This window comes from Stomoxys calcitrans, chromosome 4, assembly GCF_963082655.1.
Source record: "Stomoxys calcitrans chromosome 4, idStoCalc2.1, whole genome shotgun sequence".
Classification (NCBI taxonomy): Eukaryota; Metazoa; Arthropoda; class Insecta; order Diptera; family Muscidae; genus Stomoxys; species Stomoxys calcitrans.
In genome coordinates, this window is record NC_081555.1 from 74,285,298 (window position 1) to 74,300,952 (window position 15,655).

At 40.4% G+C, this 15,655-nt stretch overlaps 1 protein-coding gene across 1 annotated transcript; it reads right to left on the minus strand.

Moving 5' to 3' along the window:
* Positions 1-289: 289 nt before the first annotated feature.
* LOC106088030 (serine-rich adhesin for platelets) lies at positions 290-14,754 on the minus strand. The gene is made up of 5 exons (XM_013253314.2): positions 14,367-14,754; positions 14,144-14,308; positions 13,409-14,064; positions 8,160-13,294; positions 290-982 (listed from the first exon to the last, which is right to left on the minus strand). The coding sequence occupies exons 1-5, from the start codon at positions 14,410-14,412 to the stop codon at positions 844-846; spliced, it is 6,141 nt and encodes a 2,046-aa protein (XP_013108768.2). The 5' UTR covers positions 14,413-14,754; the 3' UTR covers positions 290-843.
* Positions 14,755-15,655: the final 901 nt, after the last annotated feature.

Below are 15,655 nucleotides of genomic sequence, written 5' to 3' on the forward strand. Positions count from 1 at the left end.
ACACTGTGGCGTACTTACCATTTTTAGGAAATTAGAAATTGGAATGTTTTTATGTACGTTAACCTGGTTGATCTTTTTAAACAAAGCAACGCATGTTTTAATCTTGTTTTATTCTCTTTGAACATATTCAAGTTTTCGAAATTGTTTGTACAAAAGTTAATATACATACATTAGCTTTTCTAGATTTTATTCTTTAACGATAAATAAAATAAACTTAAGCGAAATTTAAGTAAAATTATTTTAAACGAAAGTAAAATATTAATAAAAATCAAAACTACCAATCTTTCATTAACTTGTACAGAAGATAATTTATGAAATATAACGACAAAACTGATTTCCATTTGTTGGTTGGCAACAAAAAACGAGTTTCAATATCAATTTGAAAATATATGAATATAAGTTTTACGGCAACAATTTTCAACCTTTACTTCAAAAACTTAACAAATGAGTTAATAAGGAATTAGGGTAGTAAATTTATCTTTACTCATTTCTCTGGAATGGTGGTGATACTACAGGGAGTTTCTTTTAAATATTCAAACGTAAATCCCTGAATTGGCATCTTCTGCTATTTGAATAAAACGTAGTAAAACGATAGTTCCTTGCTCTCTTAACAGAGAATCACAACAATTTCATTAGCGTATAATTTCATAGTTAAATGTACATATGCCTTATGTATTTCTCTTCAGTTAAATATAGTAGTTACAGCTTATTTATAGTATTGTTAATACAATGAGTAGTTGGTTAGTTCTTATTATGATAACAAAATACCATATACAAGGATGATTTGAGCGAACATTGCACTTCAATTGATCTTTACTGGCTGTTGACAGTTTTTCTCAAGGTTTAAGTGCCATGTAAATGCGACAATATAGACTCGATATCCTCTATTTGTAGTTTCTCATTCACATTGTTAACTTCTTCAGTAGTTTTGTGTGGTACTTCGGCAGGGGTTTTTACACCATTCGATGTTTTAGGTTTAGATCTAGCGAAAGAAGCGTTTATTTATTATTATAAGTATACAAATATCAATCCCTAAAGTATACAAAAATTAATCCCAAAAGTGGCTAAACAATTTTCCTGGGAAAATGGGAGAGTTATAAAAAGCTGTCCACCCCTTGATAAATGTATTTTAAAGCACGAACAATTTAATTATAATTTATTGTAATAATTTAACTCTATTTAGAGATGTGTGTAATTGTTATATATATATGTCCGATTCTTATAAATGTAAAAAGATTTTTGTAGCTACAATATGGAGGTAACGATCCTCGTCAAGCTCCATTAGGTGAGCAGCTCATTCTGCTCCAAAACCGATCGCCGCTGGAACATGTTTATTTAATGAAGCCAATAATTCATCTTGTCATATCAAATATCACAGGCTCTCAGTATTTAAGCAATAGCCGGTGCCGCCCAGCCTCTCACTGAGACTCTCCACTCGATACCGCTGATTGTCCGCGGCTGCAGCTGCAACAACTCCATGTGGAGCATTCCACTATCCACAACCGGTGGACGCGCACTGTAGCTCCCAGCTAAGCTTCTCATGATAACGATAAACACTACCCCAAATCGAAGCTTAAAGTTCCAGCTAAACTGGTGGACGGACTTACCCACAGAATTTTAGAATTTGTTGTCTCAATTAAATATTTCGAAGTTTATAATACGAAATTAGAGGGTATAAACATAAACAAAAAATTAAAATTCTAAATACCTATGAATAATTCGAGGTGTTGCAATATTATGCGAGCCCCGATAGTCTGCTCGGACTATCTGAGCCGGGGCCATGTTTTCGATTCCCACTAGTGACTTTGGGTCTGACGTTAGTGTATTGCCACATATTACGAGGGTTGACTTTTAGATTTCGGGATTAGGGAACACAAAAATAAATATTAATCATCGAAAATCGCTTTATCGTTCTTCAAAATATTTCCCATTTCCTATACACGTTTGCATACGCCAATCGACACGAGCATTTTTTTGAGCGATTGACAAATTGTGTGGGATCCAACGCGAACAAATTGTTTTGACGGCCAAATGTTAATGCAATATTAAATGTATGCTGGTCGCACTAATGCCTAAGGTTGTCTCAATCTCACGGTAGGTCACATGACGATCTTGCAATATCAGTTGGGGCACTGCATCAATGGATTTTGGAATAACAACTGATTTTGGACGACCTTCACGATATTCGTCATGGAGTGAACTACGATATCAGTTGAATTCATTACACCATCGATAAACACTGGTCCTTGAGGGAGCATCATCGCCAAAAATTTAATTAAGTTCATCGATGCACTGTTGTTGAGTTAATACACGTCGAAAGAAAAAATTGCTCGAAAGTGTTCACGATTTAATTCCATTTTCTTGTGCGAGATGAATCTTTTAAGTTACTGTAAACAAGACTAATAGAGCTCGTATGTCAAAACTTTCTGAGTACATATACGTACGTGTCAGTTGGCAGATTGCAACACTAAGGTTGTCCAATCCCGCAATATTATCTCGGTGAGCCTGAATTCAGATTTAAGTGGCAGTCTGCCATCAGACTCCATTGTTTCACCACAGGTGAAACAGGAGAAGGAAGATGCATTAACATCCGCTAATTAAGACAAGTTTTCAAAGAAATGAGAGCATAAAATGGAACTCGTTCTACCTGCCAGTGCAGTAGAAACATACAGAAGACGTTCTATAATTTTCTCTTCCTCGCCGTCTCCGAAGCTTCTGCAGAAATCGTTGGTTGCTAGTCTCGCAAGCTCGTCTGCTCTACAATTAGCTGGGATATCTCTGTGGCCCGGCACATAGAACAGGTGAATGTGGAATTGTTCAGCCATCTCGTTGAGAGATCTGCGAAAGACGAGCGATTTTAGAATTCAGAAATATGTTCCTCATAGATTAAGTGGCTGCCTGGTTGCCTGATAAGACATTTATGCCAATCGTCGTAATGCGATTATATCTTAGCAATTCCACCATGGCACCTGTTTGTACGTATCGGAATGACTCGATGGAGTCCTTCATTGGCCCGGGCTGTCGCCTCAATGTACGTGTTCGTACTTTCATCGTCATGGGAGAGGCACATCCCGGAGTGTCTTCTCCGCACGCTGGTCTGTGACGAGATTGAAAAAAAAACCCCGGAACCTGGTTCTGGTCGGTTTGCCAGAACCGTCTCCATCATCGGTCGGTGTCGGTCACCGATCTTGTTTTGGCCTTACGTCAATACGTGATTATGGTCACACTGAATATGTTGCGAGGTGCTGTGCGAATATAGACAGCAGTGGGTCACAAGCGTCGCCTTAACGTCCTTGTCGTCATACTAGTGATCCCCCAACCTCTCCCGTGCGGTAATATACGCAACAGCAGCACCCCAGCCCCAATATTGCCAGGCCAGTGCAGCGAAATGTATCTTTTTTGGAATTGTATTGCAATGGTTTGAGATGCAAAATCGACGAGAAGACAACCTGCAGCTTACAAAGTTGACACGGATACAATGTGCTACGTAAGGATCGCTTAAGGAATGCAGTTGGGGGATTGGCCTTCGTAATACACCGTCATATTCTTTGCGATCAGACCACCTCCCCATAATACTAACCATCGACCGACCACCTATTTTCATAACTTCTGAGCGCCAGACGTTTATCAATTCCAAGACATGATCGCTCGCTTTATACCAGCCGATCGAATACCCCAAGTGCGGCCTAATTTTCCGGCGCAGGCAGTGGTATTCGCAGACGAGTGTGATGGGATTCGTTGCACGGACCCCATTAACCCTAGAATCAGCGATCTGAATCAAGATATAAACAGGGTAGTCAAGGACATGCAATTGGAGCAATATAACTTAGGTACCGGTTTAGGCAAGCTGTGGTTTACTGTTAAGTCACTCTCGAACCCCAATAGACGGGATGACAGGACATCGACGTAAGTGGGACTGATCCGAAGAGATTCGTATCCGTGGTTTCCGACCCAATAGACAGCCGTCACGATTTACCGTGGATCAAGTTACAAATGTCACCCATGGTGCCAAGGCGTTGGGCCCCGACGTAGTCTATACATTGATGCTGAAGAATCTGGATGTACCTGGAGTCGAGAACCGTATAAAGGAAAGAAAGGGCCCGAGAGATAATGTCGATCTCCCATCTCTCACCACTAGCAAAAACGCCTGAGGGACAACTGCTCCCGAGCCTCATTGAAGAATTTCCATTCGCCGAGCATCAGCATGGATTTCGAAGATCGGATAGCGCAACAACTGCTTTGCATGCCATCACCGTACACATTTGCTGTGGCTTCAATCAGATAGGACGACCCTTGAGGACATCGCAACACGTCCCTCCAGTCAAGCCTGAAAAGCTGTGTCGCGATTTATCTGTGTGGTCGTCAGCCATTTGTGGAATTTGAGATAAGAAACATAATTGAAACACCAGGCAGCGCTGAGACAGGAATCTTAATGCAGCCTTACGGACAGGGAGCCGACTTCAGATATGGAAGACTAAGATAGGCAAAGATCCTAATAGTGAAACATCAGGCAGTACAGGGACGAGAAATACAGCCTAATAAACAGGGACCCGATGATAGAACCATTACCGACTTTATAAAGATTCGGAAGACTAAGATAGGCAAAGAACCTAATGCTGAAACTTCGGGCAGTGCAGTGACATGAAAGTCAATGCAGCCTAAAGAGCACGGAGCGGACGATAAGACCATTACCCACTCCCAAGAATCCCATTTAATGGAGGATCAATGTTTGAGGTCATCCAGATAAATCTCAACCGGAGCGAGACAGCTACACATGCTCTGATGGAGAAAATCAGCAAGGGCAAGATTCATATTGCCTTAATTCAGGGGCCATGGATGACCAAAAACAACGTTTCTCGATTGAACCATATTACCAATTATTCTATGCTAACTCTGGTACCCTGGAGCCCTTTCCGCGAAAATGGTGCAAGCGACATTTTTTGATGATCGTTTTTTGATGGATATCGATAGAGGATATTGAATATCCTCTCCAAATATCGCAGTTGTATCACGTACCGTTATGAAATGAGATCGAAAATAATTTTGGTGTAAGCGACATTTAAGGTTTGTTTACATTTTTGCGTGACCGCTAAGTGTTGCTTACATCAACATTGCACAGTACAAAATAATTTGACTAATTTAACAAGAATTTCGTTTTTATCTAAGAAGATTTGTGACAAATTATTACTAATAGCGTAAGTTTACATTTTCTGCATATATTTGTAAACGTAAAACATGGGGAACTGAAACTAATACTGGACAAACATATAGTTTGGAGCTGTATCTGATTCTGAACAGATTTCAATCAAATTTCATAAACATAGTAGGAGTCATATAAGAAGACATTGTGTAAAATTTGATGAATGTCTGTTGATAAATGCGATGGCATAGGATAAAAAAGTGAAAGTTGGTCGAAACTTATATTTGAGAACTATATCTAAATTTGAACCGATTTCTGTAAAATTCCCTAGTAATCTCAAGAGTCATAAGAAAATTTTGCGCGCCAAATTTCGTGGAGATCAATTGAAAAATGACCAAATAATTGCAATATTAGTCTCAGGGGACAGGAAACTATTGGGTTGCCCAAAAAGTAATTGCGGATTTTTTAAAAGAAAGTAAATGCATTTTTAATAAAGCTTAGAATGAACTTTAATCATATATACTTTTTTTACACTTTTTTTCTAAAGCAAGCTAAAAGTAACAGCTGATAACTGACAGAAGAAAGAATGCAATTACAGAGTCACAAGCTGTGAAAAAATTTGTCAACGCCGACTATATGAAAAATCCGCAATTACTTTTTGGGCAACCCAATAATTGAAAGTGTCACATTCAGGAGCGTAGTGAGAAGGGTCGCGAATGTTGGGCACTATGTAGGTGGGCGGTAGGCTTGAAATTGGACCTGAATTCGAGGATATTCCACTGGCTCTACAGGAGCGTGATTGGACCAATACTTACCTATTCTGTGCCTCAGTAGTTTGGTGGACTGCGATGGAGAAAAAGTGCAACGTTAAGATAATGCAACAGATTTACAGAAAATGTTTTCTTGCCATAGGCAGAGCGATAAGGACAACGCCCACCCATACCCATAAACATACAGATTAAGTGTTGTTGTTGTAGCCACATTTTCTTGTGGAGGTGGCGATCCTCGTCAAGATCCTGTAGGCGAACAAGCTCGTTCCAGTCCAAAGAACTTATCGCCGCGGGAACAAGGTGGCCATTGGTTATTTAAAGGCACCAAAAACTCGTATTGTCATATAGAGCATCATAAGCACCCAGTATTTGTGGAAGAGCCGGTGCCGCCCGCCCTCTCACTGAGACTCCGCTTGATACTGCTGATTGTTCGCAACCTGTGGATGCGCCCGGTAGCACGCAAATAAGCTTCTCGTGACAGCATTGAACACCGCACAGATCGGACCTCAATATTTCAACCTGTGTGTTGCTCACAGTTATCCCGTGCCGGTTGTTGTGGTAATTATGAGACTTAAGGCGCTGGGAGAATGGATAGAGGATAGGAAGTCATACCATCGAGGTATAATCGAGGCGACGATCGGAAACTTGGAAGGAATGGAAGAGGTTTCCGACAGGAAACCTGAGACTACACTTGAGGTCGAGTTAAAGGACTGCACAGGCCGAACTGAATGAAAAAAATACTACGTCACTATCAAATTTGGGCAACGTCATCGACGTAACCCATTAAAATCAACCCATCGCTAACATGTTGATCATGTTTAACAATAAAATTACAAACCTTAAAAATAGTCTACCATTTTTTAAATACATGGCTAGTTTCAATAGATGAAAAAATCGCACACAATCTACATCAATATAGACCATAATATAGGACCACAAATACCGCAAAAATTTTTAATTGCTTTTTAACAGCTAAGTGCAGTACCACAAAAATCCTTAATTACAAAATATGGTTAAAGGTTTTATGATGCCATCGCCCATTTTGTCAAATGTTCGATTGACGCCATCATACAATAGGTAAAAAAAGTGTTTGTATTTTTTCTTATCTCAAATATTTTCAAAATTGACACTAATGACTAATGTATTGCAGGTATGCCATGTTGATGCCAAAGCAGTTTATGGCATCGTGCTTGCCTCTGCATAGCAATCTCCTACAGCCCTTGTGCTGTCGTTGCGTTGAGATCGCATATCATAGCAATGCATTTGCTTTCGTCAGATGGTATAAATAGAAAAAATGCGAGTTTTGCAGTCCTTTAGAATTGACGGAACCCTAGTATTGCCATCTGGAAGATCATGTTACACGAATGGATCAAAGCTGGAGGACAGAGTGGGCCGGGGGGCTACATTGAAAACCCAGGGACTGAGATCTGGTTTTGACTGCCTGACCATTATACGATCCTGTAGACAGAGATCCGGGCTCTCATGAAATGCTTGGGGTAGTGGGGTTTTGACGCGAGGACGTCGAGTGTGAAAATCTTTATGAACAGTAAACTAACCATCAGGGCAATAACAACCAAGACGGTAAGATCATGAATATGATATTGTCCTCTTTGTGTATGGCACGACCCGCAACGTTTGGGTGCCGGACCATAGCGAAGTAGGGGGGAATAAAAAATCAGACGATTTGACTGTGAAAATTAGAGGACTGCCGTCAATGAACTTGGCTAAACGGTAGCCTTTCGGGCCAACGCATATGGGGAGATCCGAGTCGTGTGAAAACGCGGCTATTATTGAAAGAAAGCAAGAAGGAGGTCAGTATATCATAATAGGACACATAGGACTGTGAGCTCACTTATGCAAAACCAGTGCGGCAAGTGATAGCATGTGTGGAAGATGATGAGACGTTGGGGCATTTCCTATGTCTTTGCCTGGCTTTCGTGGCCAATAGACACCGGTACTTAGGTGGGAACACAATACCAGACATAAACCAACTTAGGGGCGTGGTATGGAAAAAAATTAAGGATTTTGTAAGTAGCACGGAATTCCTGACTTAAAATTTTCCACCTCTACATAAAAATGTGACTAGAACAACAATAATAAACAACAAATTACTTGCAAGTTTTCAAACCTTGCAAACCTCATCTACCGATATTTGATCAAAGAAAAAATTTATGTAATAGTATTTCTCCCCATCTTCGTTGTCATATGAGTTTTAAACCATTTCAGACCATTACAATTTTAATGCTTACCCTTCTTTTGCTGCTGCCTTTTCCGTTCGCGACGCAACGGTAACTGGTTGCAACGGCGTCGAAGTAGCGGCTGGTGCCGCGGCCGTTGTAAACGCTTTCAACGAAGCTGCAGCGATTTTAGTATTCGGGGCAGGAGTAACCGACTTATCATCCGACGTGGACGTAATACGTATTTTCCGTTTTTTCGGAATATTTCGTACTACATGTGATGCTGATTTGGCTGCAACAGCCGGCGCTGCCGGGGGACATGAAAACAGACAAATACCTTTAGAAAAACGCAAAATGTGGCTTTCATCTTCTAAGGTGACAACCATTTGGAATTTGCCCAAATCATGATTTCTTTCAATCGGAGCAGGTGGTTCATCTGGGCCTTGATAGCTGAATTGAACAAAACGTTTAGCATCGGTTTCATCAAAGGTTACAATAGCACAGTCATCAATGGGATCATTCTCTGATGCGTCTGATGTATCTCCTCCTCCATTTTCCTGTTGTTTTGATTGTTGATTGTTGCCGGTTTCAATTGGAATACTGCTTTCGCGTTTCTCAGACTTAAGGTGATTTGCTTTGAGCTCTTCCATCGCTTTTTCAGTACCATTTTCGGAACTTTTGTTGGCTTTGCCATTGTTAATTGGAACCATTGAATTAGCAGCCTTTATATGTATCTTAGGTTTTATACTTGATGCTTGCGGTGAAGTTTCTGAAATCTGTTCTTCTATTCTTTCGATTAATTCTCCTTCGGTTCTTTGATCCAGCAATGTGATCTTTTCTTTTTCAGGCTTTTTTGAAACTGGCTTCTTTTTTGATGTAGCTCTTGTAACTTTAACTTTAGCGCCGGATTTGGGTTTGATTGACTTAGGACTAACTTTTATCTTATCTGTTGGAGCCTCTTGGGGTTTTTTCACTTTGGTTTTCTTTGATCTTACGAGCCTAGGAGAAACCATTACCGCAGGGACAGTGGGGGACGTCGGACAATCTTTAGATTTGTTCGCTAATTCTGCTAAAGTAGTCGTGGTGCTGTGAGAATTGATTTTACCAGGCGAATGTATAGTTTTGAAAGCCAAGGGAGTTCGAACAATTTTCTTATTGCTTTTTCTTATGGTTTTTGTCACCGGACGGGCTTCTATTGGCAGACATTTTCGCTGCGGAGTTTTGCGAGTAGCAGATGACAAATTTTGTATGGGAGTTTCTTTATTTTCTGGTGTCTTATGCACTACAGGCTCTGCTCCATTGTCCTCCTTTTTCATTGGGGATTCAAGCTTTGATTTCGATTTGCCTTTTTCATCCTCTGGAGTTGTAGGAAGTTGTTTCTTGGCAGAAAGGCGGAGAGCAGTCAGAACGTCTATAGAACGTTTTTCGTCAATGTTGGTGTTTGTTGTCGCCGCAGATTGAGGTACTTCAAAACAAGCTGGTTTCTTACCTTTGTCCCGCATGGCATGCATTATTCGCGATGCAGCCAGAGCTGCCGATATATTTGGTGCTGTACTCGCAGATGATGTTGACTTTTCATGACTCATTACGGACGTAGCATCCCGCTTGAGCTTCTCTTTCATACGCTCTCTTTTCAATTCCAATTCTTTAACTTGACGATTTCTCTTCTCTGCTGATTTGACGGGTAAGGTAACTTTGATAGTTGATTGGGTCGTTGTGGCCGTTATTGCCATTTGCGTAGCTGCTGATGTAGCTTCTATTAGGGTTTCTTTGACTGGTGTCAACCAACTTCTTACTGGATAGCGTACTTCTCCATCGATGTTAACCAACTGCGAGTTTTCATTGTTATTAGAAGTGATACATTTTTTCCATTCCTCATCTTCCGTGCTAGATATTTCGGATAGATTGTCAAGATCACTTAACTTCTTAGGGATTGTTATTTCGACAACTGTTTTCGATTTGCCAGTTGATTTCGAAGCGGAAGATGAGGAAGAGGAATTTGATGAAGACGATGAAGATCCCGAAGACGAAGAAGAGGAGGATGACGATGAAGATTCTTCTGCAGCACTTATTTCCGGTAGCCCAGAAGCAAGCGTATAATGTGGATCAATTTTGGCTGTTTCTATGCTATCCACTGCTTCACTCCCAAATGATTTCACCCTTTTCAAGACTATAGGCTCCACCTTTAGTTTCTCCACTGCTATTTCAACCTCAATCGCATCAACTTGGTTATGTATCACTTCATCACTCTCATGTGCAATTGGGGATCTGATTTCACCCTCTTCTCGCTCCTCTTCATCGTCCTCGGCCCTGTCGGTCTCCTCATTTTGTTCTTGTTGGAATTTCTTTTGCGCCGAATCTTTCAAAATTTTATCGATATTACGATCTAGGTCTTCACTTTCGTCCGGTTTATAATAAGAACCACCCGAGGAGTAATCCGTGCCCGTAGCACTACGTGGTGTTGCTGTTTCCTTCATACCAAAGGGTGTAAAGCGAAAACCTGGCGTCAAAACACTCATCAAAGGTGTATCGAGTTCACTTTTTGTCAACGATCCGAAAAGAAATGAAGTTGAAGCGACCATTTCCTCCTGTGGATTTTTGTTTTTACCAGCTGGCGTTTCAAGTGAAGGTGCGAATATACCAGGGGTAGGCGGAATACCGACAGAGGACATATTTGATAGATTTGGGTCTTTGTAGGGGGTCTCTAATAAAAAGGCAATGTTGCTAGTTCGTTTTTCCCTTTCCAAAGCTTCATTTACATGCGGTAGGGAAAGAGTTGTGTTTTGGTACTGGTGCTGTTGATGTGGGGCGTGGCCCATAGGTGTCGAAAAAAGTGGTGCGGACTTTTCTTCTACATCTTCTTGTTTTACGTTTAATACTGCCTCCGCTATTGCCGTTTGCTGCAAATTTTGTGATACTTCGGAAACCCCTCTGGTCCTTTTTGCTTTTTCTTTCTTTGTCTCTTTTGATTTCAAATTTTTCTCCTTCGCAACAACCGAAGATTTTTGAGGCGTTGGAAGTTTGATGGCAATTTCTTTCATTTTCTTTCCCTTTTTAACCGGTAGCATTACTGCTGCGTTATCGGTAGCGGCATTATTCTCTTTCTCTATTTTTTCGTCTGTCATCTGCGATATTTCACCTTCACTTGTATTTTGAGGCGCTTTTAATTTTTGCGGAATAAACTCCTCCGTCTCAGGTAGATTTGCTTCTTGTGATTCATTTAATAACTCCCTTGAAATTTCAAGTTCCTCGGCTTCTTCAGCCATTTCTTTTTCTTTTCGCTTGGTTGCGGCTGGCTTCTTGCGTCGCACCCGTTTTTTAGTATTTACCTTTTTCACAGGCTTTAATACGGTCATCTTGGAATTAAGCTCTCGAAGGCGTACATCCAGATCGGTGGTAGAAGAATTCCTAGCCTTGTTCCACTCCTCCAACATAAATCGCTGATACTCTTCACTGTCAGGTGGTGGAGTGTTGATTTCATTTTCTTTCTCTGCTTTTTCAGCCGATTCTTCTTCATCAACTTGAGATTTTGATAAGAGTCTTTTGCAGGCTCGAACGGCATTTTTCCTTGTTTGTTTGCGTTTTGGTGTATTCTCTGGAGCGGTGAGCACTGTCGTCGCCGATTCGTCGCCAAAAACTGCTTCCGTTTTTATTTGCAAATCTTTTGCTGTTGACGCGTGTTTATTTATTACGGTTTGGTTGCTACTCTCCTCGGTCACAAACAGGGGCGGAACATTGGTGGCACTTTCATTAGCTGATAAGAACATAGCATCTTTAGAGGACGTATCATTTGACGCTATGGCTGGCAGAATTTCAATATTTTTTATAATGGGTTTTTCTGAGGTGCTAAGTATTTCGAGGCTTACTCCTTCATCGGGTATTGACTTAGGCAACGTTCTCTGCACTGTTCGCGCAAGCGTTTCTCTTCTAGTAGATACAGGTGTCACGCCGGAGCCTAAAGTGGCAGGAAAATGCGGTCCCCTGGGAGAAAATGTTAGCGTTCTAACATGAGATGCTCTTTTCCTTGGAGTTGAAAGGCTACGGTACGCTTTCGTATTTACAATGCCACTTGCAGAAGGAGTCGCTTTATCAGTCATTAATCTTGTATCCAAGGATCCCGGGGGACCGGTATTACATGTTAGGGTTTGCTTTTGATCACAGACTAACACCACTTTCTCTGCAGTCTGCTGATTTGCTTGACTATTATCAGCTTGATTAAGTTTCTGACTACTACCAAATATTATGGAATTTGGTGGCAATTGATCAGCCGTAACTACAATGGGTTCTGGCAAAGGAATCTCTATGCGCGATGCATCCATATTGGCTATATTACTTGGCTGCAACTGCTGGGTCACAATTTCGTTATTGATGAGAAAGGGGAAATTGGCCAAAAGGCCGTCGTTTGTCAGATATAACGGTAATGTCAACTGTCCAGTCGAAGCGTCGAAGTAAACCTGCTCGTCCCCTCCGTCATTTACAACGCCACTTGTAGACAACTGACTAATTAGATTATCAGCTGTTATATTGCCGATCGAAGGTTCTGGATGTTGTTTTTGAGCACTATCATTCGAATTCAAAACAATTAATTTTGATATTGAAAAATTAGGATCGATCAACGATCCAAACGAATTGTTCGCTGTTAGACTAGGGGGATCTTGTGCGGAATTGATTGAGGCATTTGCTGCAGCTACTGCATTCCTGATTATCAAGGGTGTTCGAGGAGGAACTTCAATTTGTTGTATGTTATTCGCAGCGTCATTGGGTTGTGGCTGCACCCGTTGTTGAACTATTGGTGGCTGAGGGCGTGTGGGCACTAAAGGTGGTGGTTCAGTTGACGTATACAGGGGGCGTTTAACATCAACTTCCCCTAAGAAACCCAGATCACATTGTACGCCAGCCGAGTGGACACTGGGCTTGTTAGATGCCTCAACTACATCATGTATGACAGCATCAAAGCTAGGATCCTTTTCAGTTGCTTCCAAAATACTTTTAACCATTTGGTCAAGTAATTGATTTGAACTAAACACGGCGTTGTCATTGCTGTTGGACAACTCATTTGGCTGAGACAGCGGATCCTGTGATCCAACATTACAATTCGTGGTCTTACCGGCATCATTTTTCGTAGATGAATTGTTCAGCGCCTGATTAATGTTTTCAACCAACTTCAGCTGAAACTCTGGATTTTCCAAAATAGCTTGAGAGATTTCCTAAAAAGCACAAATAAAAAGCAAAGACTGATATAAGAGAATTAAAAATAATTGTATTTATCTTAATGAAATTTTGAAATCCCAAACTTCAAGGGAACCCAAATCATAACATACCGGTAGTATGGGAGCCCTCAGCTTGTCAATATCCTGCGATTTACTTCGAGGCGTTGATTCTTTTCGTGGTTTATCGCCATTGAACAATTCGTTCTCATTTTCATTCACGTATTCATCCCCGACTTCATCATCGTCGCCATCAGATTCCACTGTAACATCCTCCAGACCGGAGCTGGACCATTCATCACCATCGTCATCCTCAACATTTCCAGTTTTTGTATCAAAGTCCCTGGGTGCTGTGCAAGGCGATAAACGTAAAAAAAATTTGCGACGTCTATTCTTTTGCAAAGCCTTGGCGCTGAGAAAGCAATAGGGTTCAAGCACACGACGCTTTTTGGCATAATTACTTATGCGACTAGAAGGAGACTCTTTTGTTTTACTGTCTCCAGCCTCCTCATTGTTTGATTGATCGCAAATGCGTTTACGTTTCTTGCCTATATTATTATTTTCCTTGTCCGAGTTAATACTATTACTGGTATTAGGGCCACTATTTGCTGTTTGCTGTATAGGCAAATCGTCCTTGGCATTCGAATTTTGTTCATCCTGGCAAAGATTGTAAATAGCACGATCCAATAATTCAGATACCTTTTCGGACAACTTTAAGCGTTGAAATTCGAAGCGTACATTTTTGTTCAGTTTGGCAAGTTCTTGATCGACTGTAAAAGATTTGTGTTACCACATTTATTTGTAAGAAACAACTGTACCATTAATGATACCAAGCCAATATTCTCTCACCTTTTCTTAATATTTTCACGTATTCACATATAATTTCTTCCAATTCGGGAAAAAATGAATGTGTTTGCAGACCATGTTTGAAGGCCGAGAACTCCTGTTTGAGATAGGGGGATGTTTTACAGAATGCATGTATGGCTCTTTTCAGATTCTGCGACTTGAGATAGTCTGCAATGAGAATGTGGAAAATTAGAAACTTTATTTTCCTACATAAGACTTTACTTACCCAATACTAGGCGTGCAATATCGCTGCTTAAGACTACCGTTTCCATGATTGCTTCAATTTTCTTAAACTGCTTCTGCAAGTATTACTAGGTTGCCGTTTCCTTTGGTGCACGGTTTCGGTTTCATTGGAATTTTTCCTCAAAGCATTATTTTATCGTTTGTGTTTGACATTTTTTCTCACGCTTTGTTGGAAAGATGCTCTTTTACGTTTCAAAGGATGTGAAGAAATATATTACAAAAGATATTTTTGATTTATATAATGGGTTAACAAATCGTTGCTTCAAGCCCCAGATTTTATTTTCTGGCTATATGACTGTACAAAATAAAGTAATTTAATAATTTCTTTTGCCAATTGGCGAATTTAGGCGGTGTTATTTCGTTTCTTTTTGCTGCTGGCGTCTAAATGCTGCTTCTTTTTGCAATGACAGATGTTTATGTTTAGGCATTTGCAGGGTTTCCATGACACTGTAATAATTGCTTTTAAAAAATAGGTGTCAAACCAAAAGTGTGAGACAATACTTTTTAAAATTTCTAGCATATACATAAGGTTTGTTCGTGTACTCAAAAATCAGTTCGAACCTCTTGCGAAATTTTTGGACAACTAGAAAATAGTTGGGAGACTAGAAGATTGCCACAAACATCGATGCTTTATTCAGGATGACTTTTATGTCAAAAAATTGCAATACACTTGTGTATTAGACAAAGACATGAACCCCGTTTACACTACTCATTAAATCCGGATTTAAGGCTTTCGTCAGCTGATTTTGTAAAGGGAAAACAGATGATCGAGCCATTAAATCCGGATTCATGGCGAAATAATTAAAGTGGTCTCATTTGTACAACACCCACAAATCATATGGTGCAATCCGCTACCTTGTCATCAAGCTGATGGTACGTTTGCCAAGGCACCCAAAGAAATTGGTGTGTATACGTGTGCATACATAAGCAGAGAATATGGGAGAAAAAAGGTAACAACAAAGAGAATGCAAACAAAAATCTGGCATTTTAATACCATTAAACCTGGCCGGATGTTAACTGCTGTTCGCATGTGACCACCTTTTAAAACCCGCACAAAGAGCAGTGTAAACGGGGTTATACAATAACTAAAGATTGGGCAATTGAAAAAGTCGATTAGGGGTAATTTTGAACGCATAAGGTTGGTACTATATTCCGTTTTGTGGTGAAACTCCATATAAAGGTTGGTACTACATTCAGTTTTCGCGTTTAAACACCATATAAAAAAAATAATCGGAAAATATTGATGAAAAGTGTCGCTTAGCTTGTTTTTTC